Source organism: Melanotaenia boesemani, chromosome 15 (genome assembly GCF_017639745.1).
Source record: "Melanotaenia boesemani isolate fMelBoe1 chromosome 15, fMelBoe1.pri, whole genome shotgun sequence".
Lineage (NCBI taxonomy): Eukaryota > Metazoa > Chordata > Actinopteri > Atheriniformes > Melanotaeniidae > Melanotaenia > Melanotaenia boesemani.
Genome location: NC_055696.1, coordinates 22,877,652 through 22,901,308, shown reverse-complemented (window position 1 = coordinate 22,901,308; position 23,657 = coordinate 22,877,652). Strand labels below are relative to the sequence as shown.

At 37.8% G+C, this 23,657-nt stretch overlaps 1 protein-coding gene across 1 annotated transcript in view; it reads left to right on the top strand.

Annotated features, from left to right (window-relative positions):
• Positions 1-23,657, top strand: part of pknox2 (pbx/knotted 1 homeobox 2) — a 152,852-nt gene that overhangs the window by 96,295 nt on the left and 32,900 nt on the right. Inside the window, exons 5-6 of the mRNA XM_042008855.1 lie at positions 5,156-5,292; positions 6,094-6,105. Coding sequence (XP_041864789.1) covers positions 5,156-5,292; positions 6,094-6,105 — 149 coding nt within the window. The remainder of the gene's footprint in view (positions 1-5,155; positions 5,293-6,093; positions 6,106-23,657) is intronic.

Here is a 23,657-nt window from a genome sequence, read left to right as displayed (position 1 = left end):
ATATCCAGTGAGCAGCAGGTGTCTGGACCAGAATGTCTTGTTGATGTCAGAGGTCAGAGGAGAATGGACAGACTGGTTGGAGATGATAGAAAGACAACAGGAAGTCAGATCAGCACTGGTTCCAACCAAGGTCTGCAGAATAGCATCTCTGAATACACAACACATCCAACCTTGAAGCAGAAGCAGATGGGCTACAGCAGCAGAAGACCACACCGGGTGCCTCCCTGTCAACAGGAAATTGAGGCTACAGCCCAGCCCTACCACAAGTTGTCATCCTGATCCTGATGATCACTGCTAGTGGATGAGAGTGAAGGAGAAATTATGTAACTGTGGAAGGACTGTGGAAAACATTGTGCTTTTGATCAGGAACCTTGCACCTAAATGATTGAAGTCTGACACCATCCACCGACCCCTACTACCTTTTTTTAAATGGCGGAGGTTAGGTCCATGTACAGCTGAAACAATCTTTATCTCTTCTTTTTCTAAACACTATTCCTTGACCTCGATGAAAAACTTAACAAGTTTGAGGAAATATGGAACTTTGGAATCATCTTTACATAAAAATATAGTACAACATCAAGGTTGGTAATTCAGAAAATGAAAGAAAATGCCATAAAATTGTCACTGACTCCCGTCTTCATTATAATTGACACAAATCCCAGTTTGTTAAACTGTATGAGAAACAGTCAACTATTGCTTTAAATGTGGCTGCAACGAATAGAGGATTAGATTGATCTTGGTTTCTGTCGTTATCCATGTCAATAATGATAGAGGAAGCAGGAAACCGCCTTACTTTAGCATTAAGAGAATTCAACTGGCTGCCATTTGTAAATTTTAGGTAATTTTACTCCATCAGGACAGTTCCTAAACAAAAAAGGCTAATTAGCACATGCACCCGTCAATACAAGAGTTCTGGGATTCCCAGTTTGGGCAGAACTCATGGAGGGAGATTACTGCAGCAGCTGGAAAAGATGAGTCACTCTGCAGGAAACTTAATCACTGCTTGTCAGCATAAATGGTGTACCTCTTGTTCATTATTGCATTAATATTCTAGAGATGTTGGGGTGTATTTTCCTCTGCAGCAACTGCAGCTGGTCAAGTGTTCCTTAAGCACCCGCATAAAACCCTAAAGTGGTGTGTTGATGTTACAGTTTGCCTGTGCAATGACCAATGTGCCAAGCCTAGATTCAGCTCAAGGGACCTCTGAATGTGACATCTGGCATCAAGATGTCAGCCGCAGATCCTTGAAGTCCAGAAAGATGTGTTGGATAAAACTTGTTGCAGCACTTCCCCCACCATCCTGTGGCAGAAGTGCTCTACCCAGAGTGATGTAAGGTTTAGCTCGTGTTTATGTGGTTCAGGTTGTTATAGCTGTCCATTTCTCCTACAACCAAAAAGCTGACAAAAAAGGACCAATAAGTGTGGTAACTTATTGGTTATCTTATCAATGTTAATGATTAGCTGCCTTGCAGAGATGCTAAATGCCCTGTAACACCTCTATGAGCAAGATGTTATAACAAAATGAAATTGTCTCATTTGGAATTATTTAATGTGTTGGTAAAGGCCAGTGTGATAAAAAAAAAAAAAAAATACTCTCAGAATTGATCACAGATGTAAAACAGATTTACACTCACCACTTTATGAGTTACTTCATGCTACTACCAATTGGACACTTCTATTTTTCTTTCAGAAGTATTTTAATTCTTGGAGTCATAGATTCAACAAAGTGGTGGAAACATTCCTCTGAGGTTTTGCTCCATATTGACATGACAGCATCACACAGTTGCTGCAGGTTTGTCGGCTGCATCCATGATAAGAGTCTCCCGTTCCACCACATCCCAAAGCTGCTCTATTGGATTGAGATCTGGTGGCTGTGGAGACCTTTGGAGTCCAGTGAACTCATTGTCATGTTCTAGAAAGAAGGTGGAGATGATCTGAGCTTTGTGACATGGAGCATTATCCTGCTGGACGTAGCCATCAGAAGATGCGACACTGTGGTCATAAAAGGATGGACATGGTCAGCAACGATACTCAGGTAGGCTGTGGTGGTTAAACCAGGCCACGGTGGTACTAAGGGGCCCAAAGTGTGCAAAAAACTACCCAACCGTTATACCACCAACAGCCCGAGCTGTTGACACAAGGCAGGATGGATCCATACTTTTATGCTGCTTCCAACAAATTCTGAATGTGGAGCTGAAATGGAGACTCGTCAGACCAGCAATGTTTCTCCATCTTCTACTGTCCAGTGTTGGTGAGTCTGTGTGAGTTGTAGCCTCAGTGTGGGACGTCTACAGACCTTGGTTGGAACCAGTGTTTATCCCAAGTTCCTGTTGCCTTTTCATCATCTCCAGCCAGTCTGCTCATTCTCCTCCGACCTCTGACACCAACAAGACATTCTGGTCCGGACAACTGCTGCTCAGTGGATATTTTCTCCTCTTCAGACTCTGATTTACAGACTCTCCGTAAACCCTAGAGATGGTTGTGTGTGAAAATCCCAGTAGATCAGCAGTTTCTTAAATACTCAGACCAACAACCATGGCACGTTTAAAGCCACTTAAATCCTCTTTCTTCCACATTTTGATGCTTAGTTTGGACTTTCAAGTTGTCTTCACCATGTCTGCTTAAAGTAATTGAGTTGCTGCTAAGTGACTGGCTGATAGGATAAATTTGCTATATATTTACTAGTTTATAGTTGGTGTCTCTAAGACCCTGAAGTTAGGTAATGAATGTTGACCCTTGTGACCTGTAAGTCAGTTTAAAATTTGATTTAAAGCAATTCTGTAAAAGATGAAAGAAAACAGGGTTATGAACATAAAAATGAATTTAATGTAGAACATTTAGATTTAACTACGACAAATTCATAAAACAAAATCCTCTGGCAAAGTCATTTTCTCTTTTGAAAGATTATATAAGATGTTAGAATTATTACATGTGTTAAAAAGTGATCTGCCTGTCAGAGTGAGACATCAAAGACATCAATCCTGAGCAGCTGTGTTCATCCACTGCTGATGATAATCTATCCTAACTGGAGCCAGACTGGACGTAGGTTTTTGTCTAACACTGCCGAACATCCAGTGTCTCTTGAGTCGAGCATCTTCATCCGATCACCTAACCTTTCTCCTCGTCCACACCACCTCAGTCTGCCGTCGCACTGAGGATTAGTGCCAGGGGAGAGCTCCCGAGCTGCAGCCTGCACGCTCGACAAATGCAAATGAGAGCTAGTTAAGTGTGAAGAAGCTAATTTATTTCCCATTTGGTGTTGGGATTAAGACTTGAAGCTTCCTCCCACCCCACACTGATTCAAAAAAAGAAAAAAAAATGAAGGGGGATGGGGGTTGTTAGACTCATTTCCGCACAGAGATTGTATGAGAGAGGAAAGTGGGGTAAAGAATGATGAAGACCATGAATTGAACGGCTTTTCTCAAGTCGTGTTGTGGATCCTTACAGCAAAGAAATTAAGCATTTTTGGGAAAACTTTATACAAATTTATGTACAGGCTTTATAGCAGTGAACATTTTGACTGACTCAGTGTCTTTTGACTTTTAATAATTTACTATAAAAGCAATGTGTCTAATGTAAGGTGTCATCAGGTGACTGGACTGTAAACATGCTCATTTAATTTAATTTAATTTAATTTAATTTAATTTAATTTAATTTATTGTTAATTTGGCAGGGACAATGCACAATCACACGATTGCACTAGAGTTGGCTAAAAGCTAATTTACATCTGCAGTCCCCGGGCAGGTAAACAAACAGTAAATACGTAATAAAAAAAAAAAAAGAACAAAAAACAGTACCTTACATTAAAAAAATTGACAATTTCAAAACAAAAACAAATAAAACAGTAAGAAGCTATAAATACAACAATAAGAATTTAGTCTAAATAACAGGATTAAAAAATATAAACTGTACAAATAGTGAAAAATAATATTAAAAGGACCTACTGTAGTTATAGCAGCATCTTTGAAAGGATCACTAGTAATTCACTAGTGCAAAATAAGTGAGCTGAGGCATTTAATCATGGTTACTGTCTTGTGTGGATTTTAGCCAAAGTTTAATAAATTTTTTTAAACAGTGCAAAGCTGCCAGACCCTCTGATATGGGTGGGAAGGGAATTCCACTTCCCCACCGCTTTTACAGAAAACACTGATTTTCCCAGGGTTGTTCTTTTAAACTTTGGTATCTAGTCTCCCCTTGAGGGTGCTCTGGTTCTCACCCGCACAGTTCTACCGCTGGCGGGTGAGTTCAGGCACGCTCTCAGAGAGTACTGCATTTGTATTCTGATAGCATCAAATACACGTTGCACCTTATTGCTTTCGACAGGTGATTAAAAAACCTTGTCCTTATGAGCAGCTGCATATTAACGACGAGAAGTGGAAGAGTTCTGCGCAACAATTTTACATGACTGATAAATTTTGTGTGATTATATGTCGTTCAAATTGATTGACAGTAGTGTTTTGAGAACAAGCTGAAAGGTAAAGTAGCTAGTTTCCAACTCTAATGTATTTCAATCAATTATGTAAGCTATTAATCAGTCAGTTCACCACGCTGATCAGAATATTCCAACAAAATTAGTAAAAATCATGATATTTATTATGGATATTTGTGTTTTCCAGATACGGATCTAATATCTCTCAGCTTTTTCAACTCCACAGTGAAGATAACCTCTGCTTTGGAGTGAAATTGATGAACTGACATACAATTTTCCTCCCGACATTCATGGTTATGGAAGTCAATAACATGTTTTGGGCTATTAAAAGTGAAAAAAAACAACAAAAAAAACATCAGTTAGTTGCCACTGGACTTAGTTATTAGTTCATTTTAGCATGTTAGCAAGCTAAATAATTTTTCATTTAAGCATGCAAATATTCTAAAAGTAGCCAATTCCAGTCGAGCTTGCTAGCATGCTACAATAAGATTAAATAATTAAAGTAGTACAGCACCAGCATGCTAGCATTGTCATTCTTAGCTTAGCATGTATGCATTTAGCTCTGAACATTACTCTTTGTACTTTAACTTGTATCCCGGGGCAGATAAAAATTGCCGTGTACGTATTTATGCAAAGGGACATCAGTTTCATGCTTGCATGCCAAGCACTGCTTGAAAATGGAACTTAAATTTCAGTTAATACTATGATTAATTTATTTGTTGCCAGATGACGGGCACCAGTCAGCAGAACGCCAAGACCCCACAGGTCCATATCCCAGCAGCCTCTGCAGCAGGAAATACCTCTGTCAGTGTAACTCTTGACCCCCAGGCCCAGCTTGAGTCTGACAAGAGGGCTGTTTACAGGTTGGTTTGGTCTATAAATTGTTTTGTTCTGCAAGGTTCATACTGTACATCTATCTTGACCAGAAATGTGGACAAATATCAATATTCTACAAACATTAAATCCAAGACAAATCACTGAACTTTCACAGACAACCAGGAGTAAAACACTATATGGTTTTAATCAGTTTTTGTTTATTACATACTACTAGCTGACTGAATATTTATCATGTTTGGTTTGGCAATAAGTCCCAGGTAGTTCTTGAATTTTTCTTTTCTTATTATTCTTTAATATTAACTGTTCAATTTTGTCTTTAGTCCAGAGCAGGCTTTAAGAAACTGGACCTAATTAAACTGGACTACTCACTGATAAATGCTATAAATGGGAGTTGTTTTGATGTGTTCTTTTAAATTCATCATGACATGAAAGCGTTTGAAGTTGTGCTTACTTTAATTTTCTATTGGTCTCATTTATAAACCAAGGAGCCCCTCCAGTTCAATCTTTCACTCATCAAATATGGCTCATTTTCCTCTTTGAATTTACAAATTTACTTTAAAATAAACATTTGATTCAGCAGCAACTGATGTACAGTGGAATAGACCATAGGTCTTATCTGACTGGACCAGGAAACAGTTGATTCCAGTTATTGTTTTGATCAAAAAGGACCAAAGAATACAAAATACTTAATTTAATTAGGCATAAGGATATATATATATATATTTTTTTTTTCTTTTTTTTTATTATTATTATTTTTTTAATAAAGCTTTAGCATGATTTCAGAGCCGCATTGTAAAACTTAATTTATTTCTCTTTCACGCCAACAGTCATTTTCAAAGGTAAGGATCACTCTTCAGATAATTAAGCTCTTCTTATGGAATCATGCAGTTAGTATGGAAATAAATTCAGACTTAGGAAAAATAGCAGTGTAGAAATAAACTATACTGATATAGTGCATTTTTATGACTTTTTTACTATTTTTTTATGCTTTATATTAAAGATCACAACATAACCAGCTAGTTTTATGGACAATGTCCTAATAAATCCTTCTTAATTAGTTGGTGTTTTTCATGAATTACAAGGATTTTTGCCAGCAGGTCCTTCACAATATGGTACACAAAGGCACAACTGCAATATTATATTGGTCTTGCCTAATTTGATCTGAGTATTAGCTGCTGTACAATTGAGGTTGCTATACAACTTCACCTATTGTACAGCTGTACAACCTTAATTCCAAAAACGATGGGACGCTGTGTAAAAAGTAAATAAAAACAGAATATAATCTCACAAACTCCTATTTTATTCTCAGGAGAACAGAAACAACATATCAGATGTTGAAACTGAGATATCTGACCATTTCATGGAAACTGTATTTTGAATTTGATGGCAGCAGCACATCTAATAAAAATTTAAACAGGGACAACAAAAGACTGGAAGAGTAATTGCCACAAATGAAAAAAAAAAAAAAACTGATGGAGAATATAATAACTAATTGGAGCAATTGGTGACAGGTCATTTATATAACTGGGTATAAAAGGAGGCTTTCAGAGAGGCAGAGCCTCTCAGATAATAAGATGGGCATAGGTTCACCAATCTGCGATAAATTGCCTCTAAAAAATGTGAAACAGTTTCAGAATAATGTCCCTCAATATAACATTGCGAATACTGTGAAGAGCCCTCCATCTGCAGTATATCATATCATATCATCAAAAGATCTGAAGAAATCTCTGTGTGCATGGGGCAACACCAAAAGTCAAAATTGGAAGCGCATGATCTTCAGAACCTCAGGAAGCACTGGATTAGAGCCAGACCTGATTCTCTACTGGAAATCGCTGCACGGACTCAGGAACAATTCCAGAAATCAATGTCTGTGAGCACAGTTCACCCTGAAATTCACAAATGCAGGTTAAAACCATCATCCAAACAAGAAGGCATATGTGAACCTTGTACAAGAAATGCCACATTGGTATTGTACATTAGTAAATATTAATTTATGTTGCACATTTCCTGAACTGCACTGTTATGTTTTTGGCTACTGCTACTATTTTTATGTTTTTGTGTTTCAGTCCTGGAAGTAGCATACATTTCCAGACAAATAGGCAAGGCAAGTTTATTTGTAACGCACTTTTCATGTACAAGACAATTCAAAGTAATTAACAAAAAACGTTGAAAGCGTTACCGCAGGGTGCAGAGGAAGCATTTAAAAAGCACATTGAAAAAACAAACTTTTAAAACAAAATAAAACTTAGTACCCATACAATGTACTGAATATTGAATGTAGAGACATCTAGTGGTTCAAATTGCTAATTGCAACCAACTTAAAATGCCCCTCTTTCTAGCTTCTTTTAAATGTGTATGAAAAACATACTTCTCATGGAAAAATACTAAAAAAAAAAATAAATAAATAAAGAACCTGTGATAACACAATCATACCACATGGCAGAACCTGAGGAATTCATCTTGGGAAATAAAAGGTTCATATTGGACGAATATTATACTGCATTTGTATTAAGACATTACCTTAAATGTTACAAAAGGGAAATGTAAGGCTTCTTCCTCCTCTGTCTGGGAAACTGACATGTTTATTGATATCAGCCTCATGAACTTTTTCTGTAAACTCTACACAGATAAAATAAAATAAAAAGATTTTTCTTACATTTCAGAAAGGCTGAATCGGCTAAACAGACACTAAAAATCTGAACTAAATTTCTGTGTAAAATATCACACAGAAATCTAATCAAATCAGTAACTTTTTTCTAGTTTCTCAAAATACAAGTTTTATCAGCTTTTTATGTTATAAATGGTGCTTTGGCAAATATGAGATCAAAAAGAGACTTTTAAAAGAGAGCACGTTCTCAGATAGTGAAATAGTTGCAAATGGTAATGGTAATACTGGAGAAATTACTGTTCTGTACAAACACGTAATTACAAGAAAGTATTTTAAAGTTCAGTATTGAGGAACAGAAGAAGAAAAATGCCCATTAAATCTGTTTAGTGCATAAAAAAAAAAAAAATTAGGTTGGTATAATGTCATTTTACGTTTTTATATTTATATGGAAACAATGATTGTCGTTCATATGAAAAACAAAAGAAGGAAAAATAATATTTTGATGCCCAATTTTAGAAGCTCTCTGTGGTGTTAATCAAGCCTTCATTTTGTTGGGTCATTTCAGAGTCTCAGTGGCAGACAGAATTACTTAGTGAAAAGAAGGCTTATTGGGAACCAATCTAAATGCAGATGGTTTCATTATTCCACATCCATTACATTGTGCAATCAACAATAAAATTATAATAAATGAATGTGAAAAAGTACATTATAACTACCTGAAGAACAAGCTATTAAAATGAGAAAATGTAAAAGAAAATCAAGTGTATATGTAATGACCGTTCAGCTGATTAAACAACTTGATTTCTTTTCTCACCTTTATTGAATAGATTTACTCATGTTCAGTTAAGCAAATTTAACTAGATTTACACTTTCTGAAATCATAAAGTGATTAATTAGTTGACCTATGTGCAACCAATTTAGGTTCATAAAGCTGCAAAGGAGCTCTTAAATATGAACAAACTTAAAAGGATGGAAATAAACTACTGGAAAGTATCATAAAATACACATAATGAGAGAATCTGGTTGGAAAAAACAGATATATTCATTATTTTTAGAATAATGTAGAAGTCATGGTAGCAACCATCCTGTTAGGTTACTACAGAGTTAGACAAAAAGTAGAAAAAACGAAAAGAAGAAGTCCCTCCTGGGTAAAACTCAACACACAACCTAAAAAATGCCACCTCCCTTTACTTTCAGCTGATCACTACAATATTGATGCACCCCATATAATGAGCTTGCATTATCTATTTATGAAGTGAATTATTCAAAATATACAGACATTTTTAATCGCACTGGCTGATCCCCTGATGGAGTCAGCACACCGACTAACTAGATTTGTTGAGTTGAATGAGATGGAGGATGCCCCACGCTCTGTGGCACAGCCCAGCTGGAGCAGCGCAGACAGTTGTAGGGCCTTCTGTCTCACCTCCTCAGGTCCCACCTCCAGGTATCCGCTACTGCTGTCTGAGGAGGTGCGAGCTCCCACGCTCAGACCTGAGGCAAGCCACTGTAAAGTCCTCAGCAGCTCCTCTGAGATACAAGACTCTCTTTGATGTAATCAGCTCCGGGTGTTGGTGGAGTCAGCTCCTCTTCCTCTTCCATACTCAGTTTTCAGGCCTCCACTCCCTCCCACCTCTTCCTCTTAAGTGCTTGGTGAAAAACCTTACAGGAAAAACAAAATGAATGCAAAGAGCTGTAACATGTAGACCGTTCAGCTATATAGTATTTTTGTCTTTCTTATGCACCACAATAATGCTAATGGTAATGCTAACAGTAATGCTAATAATGTTTATGAACTTAATGAGTTTAAAATAATGTAAAAACATTTTTCTTACAAAACAATAGAAGTTGAAGGTACATACTAGCATAGGGTAAAGGTGACTGATTAAAAAATAATGTCTTCTTAATGTTCCTTTTACAGTGCTAGCTGCATGATCATTCGGCTATACAACTTTAGATAAAACAGAGAAAGGTACACACTGGCATAAAGTAGGGGTGACTGTTTAAAACATGTTTTTTTTCATGATTTAATCATGTTGTAGAGTTGCTTGCTACACACTAGCATAGAGTAGGGGAGACTAATTAAAATCCAATGTCTATCTTTCTTGGACCGTGGTTTGCTAGCTCCATGGTGAAATTACCATTTGGTGTTAGGTTGTCTTGTTATTTTTCGAGTTTGTTCCTATCTTTTTGTCTTCTCATGCTATATTTTTTAAATTTGATCACGTTTCTCAGATTCATCAGACAAAACGAGTCTGAATAAGTGGCAAGACCAGCTGGCAGCAAGCAAGTAGACAGCTAGAAGGAGAGAAATTAATCAATATCCTGGCTTAAAAGAGGTAGTTATTTCATAGATTAAATATAATCAGCAAATATATGGTGAAACGGGTCAGTAACACGGGGTTTTAATGTTGGAAAGTTGTGTAGCGTTGCTTTAAGCTAGCTTACCACATCCTAATTACACCAGCACTGTATTTATGACATCAGAATTAATTTAGCTTATAGTTTTAATGGCTCCATCAGGATGTTAAAGTGACAGCAACCAGTCATTCAGGAAGGACTCTATTTACTGGGTTAGAAATTTCTTACGCCAGGTTATACCTGTAGAAGAGTTCATGTTAGCATAACAAACACATTGTGGTTGTGTAGAGCTAACAGTGGTCAATTTCTGACCTCTTAAGATGAAAAATAAACTGGACTGTCCTCCTAAAGTCAAATGTTTAATTCAGAACCTCACCAACTCTCACCTTAAACTCAAACAGTTTGTGCTTCTATAAATATTTAGCTCTTTTCTCGGTTCATAGTGGGCATGTAAGTTAGACACTTTACCCTGTTTGCTCAAAGGTGGTCACAATGTGGAAAAATCTTTATCTGCTGCTATTTATAAAAACAATTTAATTTAACTTAACTTTCTTATCTTATTATCTCCGATAATCAAAAAAAAGATTCTTTATTTTAATAAAAATTTGATCTGCCGGGGTCCCTGTCTCTACGTGGTGTCTTCATTGCATGCTGTGGACTCTTCAAAGGCAAATCAACATCTCTGCCATTTTTCTTCAACTATTTTGCTCAGGAAGTCTGTGTAGGCTTTAATGTTATTTTCACTAATTGCTGGAATGCTAGCTTTATGAGGAGATGTGTGGTTTCCTCCCTCCATCTCTCTGCCTACTTTGTTATTAGCAGCAGAGTAAATGTGTGATAGGGTAATTAGCCTAATGAGTTGTGGCATTTACTGTAAAGATCCTTCTGGATTTTCTGCATCTTATTAAAAAGCCTGTGAGGCTTTTGTTTGTCAGGTTTGCAGATGTAACATTCAAGGCTGATGGAAGCCAGTTCTCAGAGATGGAAATCTGTGTTTAATTGAAAGGGACATTATAATAAACCGTTCTGTTTCAAACAGAAACGTCCTTGTGATTTTCAGAAACAACTCCAGGGTAAATAGCTGTGTTTACCAGAATGCCCTGTTTCAATCTGACTCATTTATGGGTTTGCTTGACTTAACGGCTCACTTCCTTTTACATGTGGAAGACTTAAAAAGGGAGATCAGTGACGAACAGCGAGGAAAGTGTGTTTTTCACAAGAGTGTTTCATACAGTGAGCCATGTTGGCTGTATTTTTCTTCCTCTATGCAATTTTACAGAGAATTAGCATAGAAAATTTTCTCAAACATGTTTGTGGTATTCAGCACATTGTATTTGCATCATAAAATGTGAGAAAACATTAATAAAATTGGATTTATTCTGTGTTTTGACAGCAGTGGGATCCTTTTACAAAGACTGGTGTTGCAGCGCAGTGCCCTGAATGGTACATATTATCATTTTAGCTGAAAGCCCCTCTCAAGCTGGTCAGTGTAGGTATTTTGCATTGAGTGTGTGTGTGCATAAATATTTGTTAGATGGTTAACAGCAGTCATGCTGACAGGAATTTATTCGGGCCCTGGTGTGTTCATGCAGTTGTTTTTAACTAGATAAAAAAGAGGTGAAGCATTGAAGACGTATTGTACCCAACAAAAGACGTCCAGATTTTAATGCAACGTGTCCGAGGATGTTGTTCATCAAAATTTGTGCTTGCCCACATATTTGTGTGCCTCTGTAATGCACCATAAAGCCTGTTTATCTTCTGTTCCACAACGCATCAATGCATCCTCCTCGCCATTTGATGGGCTTGAAACAGACCAGGCCCCTTTCCATTTAGCCGGTCAGCATGTGTTGGTGCTCAGCCGCTCCTGAATGCAGGAAACTGTGTCAAAGCTCAAGTGGTTTTATTGGCTGTTTCTGTCAGATACTGGTTTTTATGAGGCCTTTTACTGCTTGACTTTGGATGAGAAAGGAAGTCCAAAATACACTTTTTTCTGTCTTTTGTTATTGTTGTTTGTTGGTCTGTTTCTTGCTGGGGTGACCCTCTGCAAAGACAATGAATCAGTCACACTGAAGTGGTGAATCTGTGGGTGTTTTTGATTTTAAGCATCCACTGATGTAAAAAGTCAGGTTTTAATGGTTGCAGGGATGTTGTATGTTGCACAGAACAACAGCTGGATTGAGGTTTCTGGTTCAGGAAAATCAAAATCCCCAAAGTGCAGTTCAGGACCAAACAAGAAAAGTAGAGAAAAGGACACAGGATTTATTCCTATATTACTAGATGTTCTGTGTGTGTGCTTGTGTGTGCACCCCAATCCCTCTCCTGTAACACAGGGTGTGTTTCAGACATGTAGCCTGGGGATACGGGGGCCTTGTTGGGAGCAAACACAGCATGACTTTACCTCAAGCCGGTTTCTAATATACGGGGGTACAGCAGGCCTGATTAGGCTGTCGAGCAGTGGGGAGCAGTGAGTTTGGAGAGACCACCATCTCTCTCTTTCTCCAACTCGCACACATAAACACATACCTGTAAACCCCCACCTCCTTCTGTACTCCCCCGGTGGCCTGCCAGACTATTTTGAAAGTAGGAAAACATGATTTGTTCTGAAGATGACTACACTGCTTTGATTTGAGCTTGTTTTCATGCAGCGCTTTGCATCAGCAGGTTTAATGTTGTTCACCAGCATAAGAAAACCTGGTGAATGCAATTCCAATGTTAAAAATCCAAATTTAAATAATAACTCAAATGGTAGGCTGTGTTTTTCTGGGCAAGACACTGGACGGGTTTCTCAGTGTGTCAGGCCAGCACCTTCCATGATAGCTCCACTTGTGTATAAATGTAGGAATGAGATACCTTGTGAAGTGTTTTAAACTGCTATGAGGTTAAAAGGTGCAATCACTGCAGAGCATTTACTATTCAGTAGCTTTTCTCAAGCTTTCAATTATGCAAAATCTTCTTCTTCTGCAGACGTAATTGTAGCAGCTGTTAACATTTCTATGCTCCTGAGTTCTTAGTCCCAATGGTAAACAGTAAAATGAAGTTGGAAGCACAAGAGGAATGTTTAAATTATTTTTGCTGATGACAAAATACATTCTCCTTTAACAGTAGGGTTGGGTTAAAAAATATCTAATCAGCCAATCACATGACAGCAACTCAATGCATCATGTAAACATGGTCAATATGACTGAGCGAATGAGGAGGAAAGAGGATTGAAGTGACTTTGAACGTGGCATGATTGTTGGTCTGAGTATTTCAGAAACTGCTGATCTACTGGGATTTTCACACACAACCATCTCTAGGGTTTATAGAGAATGGCCTGAAGAAGAGAAAATATCCAGTGAGCAGCAGTTGTCTGGACCAAAATGTTCACATTGGTCAGACTGGAATGGTCAGACTGGAGATGTTGGAGATGATAGAAAGGAAACAGGAAGTTAAATAAGCTCTTGCTCCAACCAAGGTATGCAGAATATCATCTATGAACACACAACACATCCAACCTTGAAGCAGCAGAAGACCGCATTTGGTGCTACAGTTCACACAGACTCACCAATACTGGACAATAGAAGATGGAAAATGTTGCTTTGTCTGATGAGTCTCCATTTCAGCTACACTTTTAGATGTAAGGTTTAGAATTTAGGTGGAAACAACATGACAACATTAATTGTACCTTAGATCAATGCTTCAGGCTGCTGGTGGTGTTATGTGTGTGGAAGTTTTTGGCACCACTTTGGCCCTTTAGTACCAATGTGGCCAGGTTTAATCACCACAGCCTACCTTAGTATTGTTACTGACCATGTCCATCCCTTTATGACCACAGTGTAGCATCTTCTGATGGCGATTTCCAGCAGGATAATGCTCCATGTCACAAAGCTCAAATCATCTTCAAATGCTTTCTAAAGCATGAAAACCAGTCCACTGTACTCCGATGGTCTCCACAGTCACCAGATCTCAATCCAGTAGAGCAGCTTTGGGATGTGGTGGAACAGGAGATTCTCATCATGGATGCAGCCGACAAACCTGCAGCAACTGTGTGATGCTGTCATGTCAACATGGAGCAACATCTCAGAGGAATGTTTCCAACAATTAACATTCAAATAAGAAATTAGTTAAATGACATTTAAGTCTACACTGGTAGGTGAAGGGTTAGGTTGTTAAGCTTGCAGCTGACGAAAACTCTGAGCATGTGCAGCTCAGCTTTTTTCTGACAAGAACGGAAATGTGGGGAGCTGGTTTATCACACAGCCTTAAGTAGTGTGATTATTGACAGAAACCCAGCATTATTCCTTTAATTATAAATTCTCATTTTAAAGTGGTTTAAATATTTATTTATTTATTTTTAATATAGTAGTACTAGAGTTTGGTGGGGGAATTATGGGTGTAAGACAGTCTCATTGGCCATAAACCAGATGCCACAAGCACTGCCACGTCTCTCACCTTCATGTATAAGTCATCAGATTTCCCGCTGGCTTCTGATTCTTTGTTTTTTGGGCTTTTCATTGGTGACCCAGCACGGTGCAGTGCTGTAGGGTGGGAGGACCGTGCTGACTGCACTTGCTGGCCGTTCTGTAAATCGCTCTTTTATGGCCCTTGTAATGATCCCCCAGTCGGCAATATCCACTCCGTCGCACTGCAGATAGGGACCTGCCGCGCTTGGAAGTCGACATGGGGGTGTTGTGGGTGGCTGGAGGAGGTAGTGAGTCACATGACCCTGCATACACACATGCAGACACATGCAGCTATGTTCACATTCAAGAAAACGTCTGTTTTCACACTCCATCTGTCTTCATCCTGACTTCCTGTGTAAAGGTCATAGAAAGCACTAGAGGATAGAGGTTATTATCTTGTGTTGAGTTGGTACAAATCAGCTGAGTGTAACTGGATGTCGTCAAATATACATGGTCCCCCATGCAAACCCTGATAGCCTTCAAAGGATATAATTTATCTCTATTAGCAGGGAAACACTGGTTATAAGGCTTCGTTTACAGTTCCCAGAGCACGGAAGCTTTTTTAATCACTTTCCCTTAAATTTTCATAATCATAGTAAAAATACTGTATCTCTAAAATCCTGTTTAATTAAACTTATTTTCTTACATTTTCAAACATGACAGAACATCTTAATAGCTTCAGGCTCTGTATTAAGCCTTATTACAAGATCTTAGTTTAGCCAAGCATTACTTACTTAGCATACTTAACTTATTTATGCAGTTAAAGTGCACAATTCCAGGTGGAAAACATTTCTTTTAAAATGCTTAAATGTGATTTTATAAACAGTTAAATGTTGATACACAAGCAAAGAAAGCAAAGGATCTGTGGGACCAAGAGAAATGCATAGAAACACATGAAGTTTGTGCAGCTGCTCCTGTTTACACAAGCTGGATCCAGATTCCACTTGCATTACAACTCAAAAATGTTGTGCAAATGTTATTTAATTGGCTTTTTCTGAACCTTGTGATCAATGCTCTGATGCATTAATTATTTGAAAACATACAATATTTTACTTCTATGGACATGTACAGTGATGTACTTGGTTATTACAGAGTATGTATATAATACATTTTATTATATATTTAATCTACAGTGAGTGGCAGTGTTGTGGATGACTCACTAATGTCCAATGAAGTGGCTAATTTTCAAAGATACCATCCACACAAATGCATAGGTGTCCACTGTAGTGAACACTGCACCCAAGGTTTAAAACATGCTTTATGGTTTGTTTTTGAAGAAGCTGCACAAGGAACAGATAAATAAGAAGTGGTATTCATTTAAACATTTTGTAGAAAGAGATTATGTTTTTATTTATTTTTACAGAAAGAGGTAGGGCAAGAGGAGTTGATGCTTCTCTGTCATTAATTTCTGCAGATATCCCAACATTTATACTACCAGTATTTATATTGTTCCACATATTCCAAAGGTGTTCTGCTGGATTCACATCTGTAGTGACTTAAAAGGCCACTGACGTTTTCTGAACTCATGGCCAGTCTGAAACAACTTACTGTATGTTCTGTGATTTTATCCATATTCAGGGCTTAAAGTAGTGATTAGAAGATGGTAAAGTGTGGCAACAACTCTTGAACACTGTGGTATTTAAACTATGACTGAGTGGTCTGAAGGGCCCCACACTATGTTGTGAAAACATTCCCTACCCAAATGCAGCACCAGCAACAGACTGGATTCTTCAGAAGGGGCAGGTAGGCTCCATGGATTGAAGCAGTTGACCCTAAGTGTAAACTTACCATCTCCGATTTTCTTTTCCTGGCTGGTAGGACCTGTTTTATTCCATCAGCCTAAAGGCCGGACATATGACTTTAGACACTTTTAATTGTAAAAATTTCAGAGCCCATCTCCCACCAGCATTACTGACTTAAACTTATTAGATTTCTTGTCTTAGGTATTTCATATAAACGATTACTCATACTTTTCTACATCAGAATTCCTTCTGTCTTCATTCTCGTTCAGGCCTATCCATACATATACTATAGCCTACACATACACACACAAAGTGCTTAAAAAAGAAGTCACGTCCATTGCCTCTGTTGTATCCACACAAAGACGAACATATAAAGGGCAACTCGGGTTTCAATATCTTTCCCAAGGATGCATGAACCAGTGAAGCTGCAGATAAAACCATTAACTCTCCAGCTGGTAAACAGCAGCTTTTTCTCAGGAGGCACAGCCACCCCAAATGAATAAATGGGATTAGGGTTGAGCGAGACAACAGCACAATGGCCAGTATTTTTCATAACGTTGGTTGAAAAAGTAGCTGTCATTTGGTTTGAATTCCTATAAAATATGGACAAAGGCAGTGTAATGTCTTGCTAGACAGCAATGATGTTTAGAAGTTATGGGTTTGCCATTTAGCCATGTTACATCTTTCATGTCAAGTCAGTGGTGGTGATGTTAACCAGAAAGCCCACTTTTGTTGTCTTTGTTGTTTTTCCCGCCATTTTGGTACCAAGTTGGTAAGTTGGCTTTTATAAACATGCATTCTTATAAGGATTTACCATTTCCTTATTCAAGGAACTATAATTGTCTGCATTTATGTTGGCACAATGACTTAACTGTAAATTTGGGCTTTGTTTGCAGGTTTGGTGTAGCTTCTCATCCCGGTCAGGATAACCATAAGTGCTTGAATAAAAGCAACCAGACTGCTATTTCTTAGTTTTAGAGGACATTTCACTGCTTCTTCATTGCACTTCAGAACTGAAGAAGCCTTGCAGTAGGACATCTTCAAGAATCCAGCTGCCTTTATTCAAGCTTTTACTATGGGAGATTTTTGTAATTTATGTCTACATCACCTTCGCTTAACTACACCTGGAGGGAAAAAAGGCTTTTTGCATGCTATAACATACCTTATCAGCACATATGATCTTATGATCTGAAAATAGGGTAAAATGTCTTATACAGAGGTGGATAAGAAGAAGCTAAAGAAAAGAGAAGACTAGTTATTCTGACCTGCATAAGAAGCCGTTTAAAACAACTTTTGTGGTGATTTTGACGACATAATCGGCCGATGTTGCTGGTGAAGAAAATCAAGATACTGTGGAGCAGGGGGACAGAACTAGCATAGGCCATCTACAAGGGAATTTCTGAGATCCTTCACGGGCGTTTCTGACACTAAATGATGACATTTTCACATTATAATCGTATTAAATCTCTCCATCATGTAAACACAAAACTGATCACTTTATCCAGCATCCATGTAAACATGTCAGCAGGAATCCCTGATCAGATTGATTACAGTGGGATAGATGACATTTGTCCATGTCAACGTACTGTTGCTAATGATTGCCAATTCATTCATCTGTAGAGTTAATGCATTTATTGAATAAGTGGGTCAGTGATACTTTCTCTGAAATGCAGTAAACATAGTGGGGGCCGGTGTATATCTTGGCAATTTCACAGCGATGGACTCATGCTGCCTCCTACTTGGGCCACTGCCTGTGGACTTCCTCTTCATGTCCACAGACGGGCAATAGTCCATGTCTTTGATGTCATCAGACAGACTATCGGAGACAAAGTGAGCAATATAGACCCGGTGCCAGGGCATCGCCTTCCATTTTTTGCAGCCAATTGCACGAATCCAGGCTCCTCATGGGTAGCTGGTGAAAATGTATTGCCTGATCACGTGTTGCTTCCTAGAACAGTCAAATACACTACAACTGTCCAGTATTGCTAACACACAACCTAGTTCATGTAACAGCTGTGCTTTCTGCTATCCTGAAGCAGTTTTATGCATGTGTGAGTGACGTATGCATAAGTTAAGAAAAGGGTCCATTGGTTTGCGGTTGTTATTGTTGTGGCTTTTCTGTGTTTTCCTTGGCTCTTTTTGTTTCTCTCTCTGTGTGTTTACCAGCTGGTAAAGGTGTTTCGTCCTTTCAGCTTTGTTCTGAACTTAGCAAATGCCCTCAAGACATTCTCCTTCTAATGTTTTTACAATAACTTGCTGCATGGGTGGCACATTTAGAAACAGAAGAGCCATCTACAGATATGTCTAACCCATTACCCCCAAAAAGTTGTACTGTTGTAAATAACATAAAACATTTAAAATGTTGTAACTGTTATGTTTTGTGCATGAAAGATGTGCCTCCTGTGTGACTTCTTTGTAAAGATTTTTCTGTGGTTTCTCCACAGTGACACCTTCTGTTAAGCATGAAAACTGCATCAATTTATTGTTTATGGTTGTCAGTGAAGTTATGTGAGTAAAGAAGTGATTCTTGCTTTTTGGCTAATCAAACACCAAATACACCACTGTGTTCTTATCCATCTGTACAGGTTTCACTGTGCAAGCAGGGAGACCCGCTGGAAGACATGTGCAGTCATTGAGACGGGAGATAACCATGGTCATATTTCATCTTAAGTCTTGTTTATAGATCTCAAGAATTGATCTCAGCCCATTGACTCTAGTAATCATTCAGTGCAATGAAAATAACTTGGAGACTGCGTGTGATGGTAAATAATCTGTTAAGATGTCATTTGCAGAGCTGAGAGTCACCCAGTTTGCTCCCATTTACATCCTCCTCTCTACCTCACCCCGTCCAGATTCCTCTCTACCTCACCATATTAAGCAGACATCTCGGAAACTCTCCACTCCACACGTGACACTCCTATTTAGTATTCCTGCCACGACTGGCTCAGGGAGCGGCATTAAATTGGGATCAGGCAGATTAGAGTATAATATAGACGACTATTAAAGGCTGCAAATGAGAGCCATGGGTTAGAGTCTGAGCAGGGGCCCAGCCCCTATCCCTGTGACAAACCCTGTAATCAGCGCCCTCTCACATGCATGTGCACGACTACACAACATAAAATGAAAATGAGAAAAAAAAATATGGCCCCCAGTGTATGTTTATATTCAATAAGTGTGCAAAATCAATAAGAAATGCAGGAAATACAGACTTGTTTAGAAATATTTCATTCAGCTTGTTGAGTCTTAGTTTTTTTTTTTTTTTCAGAATTGATTATAAGAATTAATGGCAACGTCTTTCTCCATCCATCCTTCCACATTTATCACAGAAGGTGTGAAAGTTACCTGAAGCCACATAAATGATTATGAAGAAATATAAAGTCAGCTCTCATTCACACTACAAAAGTAAACCCTCTACCCAGGTTTCTAGAGAAAACCAGACCAAAATATTAGCAGTGTTGTTGTTCTTACTATAGAAATTGTTATAATGTTAACTTTCGCTAAAAGAGAGAAAAAAGAAAGAAAAAAAATATATCTATATATATTTATATATATATAGATATATATATATTAAACATAACTCAGTAACTCAATAAAATCCCAAATACATCATACATGAGTTTCTCAGATACACTTCTCAAATTAAAATTTTTTAATCCTTTTTCAGGGAAAACACTCTGGCTTAAATGTGACACCTATGTTTGTCTAGAACAAAAATTTATCTCATCTTACAATAGAAACACACTGTCAGTAACGTTGACAGCATTGTAAAGTGGGAAAGAATTAGTTAGATCACCTGACGGAAAAAAAACGAACACCTTTTTTTTAACACTGTTACTTCTTTTCACCACTATTGTCTTTGTAACAACGGCCTGTACCCTGCACACTGACTTTTCTGCACACTGACTGCAATATTGTTTACTGTTTTATGTGTCTTATTATTTATAATAGATATTGCACATGCATCTTACCATGGCAGTTTTTTGCACAGCTGATCATTCATTGTTGAATGTGACTAAACAGTTTGTGTAGCACACTGCACAGTTATGTACATAGATTCTTTACTCAGAGTTTTTTTTTTTTTTTTTTGTCTAATCTTTATTTTCTATCTAGTATTTTTTAAGTTGTTTTTCTTCTATTTTAAAATCTTTTATGGCATTCAGTGTGGACGGCAAAGTAAGAATGTCATTGCTCAGGGAAACTTCCTTTGAATCTTGAATCTTCTATCATTGGCCATGTTTTAGTCATATTCAAATGTATAACTTATATATTCCTTAAAAATGGAGGACTTATTGCAAACAAAGCATAAAAAAGTCAATGAATAGAAACATGTTGTGCTCTAAAAATGCTAAAAATGCCAGATGTTAAAAATTTTTGCTAAATGCTAGCATGCCTTGTTAACAGGCTAACATCAAGTTCACACTATAGGGTGTGTTTTCTCTTTTTTCATTTTTTCTCCACAGCTTTTGTCTTGAGTCTGTTATATTACATGCTGGAAACATCAGAGAGGCTTTGTTTTTTTGTCAGCATTTAACAGTTTCCTCTCCATCCACCTTGATTTTTTTGTGTTTATTTTCCTTTTCTGAGTTTTGCTAAGCCGTGCCTCCTGACCCTGTCTCCTGCACTTTGGCAGTACCTTCTTGCTAACTGCTCAATCACAGCTCTTTCCTCTGCATGGATTTTCAGTCGGGGACTTGGACGCCTCCATGAACCTCACAGGTCTTTGGAACATTTACACAATACCTGGTGACCATTTAAACCACCAGTTTGCCTCAAATCTTGGGCATCCGTCTACAACTTCAATATCTCCTGGTGTGAACTAGCTTGCCATCCATGTAGCTTCAGACTCTGATAACCATTACTTCCTGGGGTTAATGTAGTTTACACTACACAATTTAAATGATTTTACTCAAGATTTTTTTTTTTTTTTTGTAAATATGTTAACAGAAATCCATAAAAAGCTAACACCCTTACAGAAGCATCATTGTTTCTTTTAGGTTTGACCTGTTTTTTCTAAGAGTGACGATAGACCCTTCTCACAAAGTCCTGTGACAGCAGGAAAGTGCTGCAGCTGGAATTAATAACATTAATTAACCGCAGCGCCGTAGATGCCTCATTGAGCTGTGACACTGAAACAGCACACATTAGCAGGACCTCCCCTAAGTGGAACGCAGCCATGTGCACCTGCGCTCTTCCTGTTATGACATGTCAATATGTCCGCAGTGCATGGTACAAGGGGAGGCAAGAGGTTTTGGCAGACTAGCATTGAGAGGACAGTATGAGGGTCTTGCCATGAAAATTAAAGCTAATAATGATTTATAAACCTAGCCAAATTATCACTCATAATGAGGACAGTTAAATTCTTCATTTGACATTTTCATGCACAGCCAGAACCGCACAGGTAGTGTTTAAGGTCATATGTTTAAATAACTGCACTGCTTTATCAGCTCTCTTATCATGTTATCTTTTAAAAATACAGCTTAGGACTCAAATGGTGTATTTCTTTTCACTAACCACAAGCTTGTGTTAAAAAACTCTTTAATCACAGCAATGTTTTAATTAAAATGTTTTGGTTATAAAGACATTTTGCCCAACACATACAAATAACCCACAAGTTTACACTGTGGTCATTAAAAAGGGTGAATATTAGTGTTATAAGGATGTGTGTTCCCTTGGGAAAACATTGGACCAGCACATCTAGGCTATTTTAAGTTCTGTCAGAAGATTGGGTGATAAAAATAGGTTTAATAATGAATTTAACACAATATTTAAACCTAATCCCATTATGGCTAACATTATAGATTGCATAAAGAATGTATGGTACCATGTTATGGTAATATATAATCTTAATTACTTACTAATAATAAAAAAAAAAAAAGTTTCAGACTGCGCAACTGTTTTATACATTTTAGGCATGACTGATTATTTAAATTGCTTCACATAAAACATTAAAAGCATAGCAGCGGGGTGCAGAAAAAGGATTAAAAAGTACATTAAAACCAACTTTTACAAAAAAAATGAACATATAAAAGTTAAAACCAGAAAAAAAATTAAATAATTAATTGATAAAAGGCAGAAAACAGAAAAGTTTGTAGCCTTGTGAGAGTTTCAGCAGACCTGCAGTTTTCTGGGAGTTTGTTCCACGTTTGAGGATCTCTACATTTACTTACTCTGGGAACAGAAAGTAAACTTAAACCTTGATGACCTGAGGGATCTGGTTACTTCATAGTGAACTAGCTGAATGTATTTTGGACAAAACCATTCAGTGCTTTGTAAACAGCAGCATTTAGAAGTCAATTCTTTGACAGACAGGAAGCCAGTGAAAAGATCTGAGGACTGGAGTTATATAATCCACTTTCTTGGTCTTAGTGAGGACTCGAGCAGCAGCATTCTGGACTAACTGCAGCTGTCTGATGGACTTTTTAGGGAATCCTGTAAGGACAGCATTACAGTAGTCTAGTCTACTGAAGATAAATGCATGAACAAGTTTTTCTAAATCCAGCTGAAACATCAGCCCTTTAATCATTGAGCTGTTCTTTAGGTGCCTTCACAACTGTCCATGTCCATGACTACTCCTGGGTTTATGACTTGGTTGTTGGTTTTAAACATCTCAGTTTAAAGTTGAGTGTTGACTTTTAAACTTTCTATCTTGGTTCTAAAAACTATTGTTTTAGTTTTGTGTCCATTTAAAAAATTGACCAAACATCTTGGAGCAGTCATGGACTCAGACCTGAATTTCAGCAGTCACATTAAAATAGGTGTGAAGTCGGCCTTTTATCGCTTAAGGCAGTGATCTCCAATCATGATCCTTAAGGCCCACTATCCTGCAGACTGTTGATGTTTCCCTGCTGCAACACACCAGGTTGAAATTAAATAGATCTCTGATGAGTTCTACGTAAAACTGCTAGTGAGCCATTAATTTGACCCAGGTGTGTTAAAGCAGGGAAACATCGACAGTCTGCAGGACAGTGGGCCTTGAGGACCAGAGTTGGGAGCCCTGATTTAAAAAACAAATATAGTACTGGTGTCTCAGCAGGATTTAGATGAACCTGTTTAAGACTGCAACTGCAAACCTCCAGTTTCTAAATATTTACCTAAATTTTAGCTGTCACATCATGGCATAAGCTTCAGTTAGCAAGCAGCTTTACTTTTGGCTAACATGGGCTTTTGTTTTTAGCTAACTGTATTTACTGTATATGTTGTCAGTTTATCAATTTATAACTTCACTTTGAAATAAAATG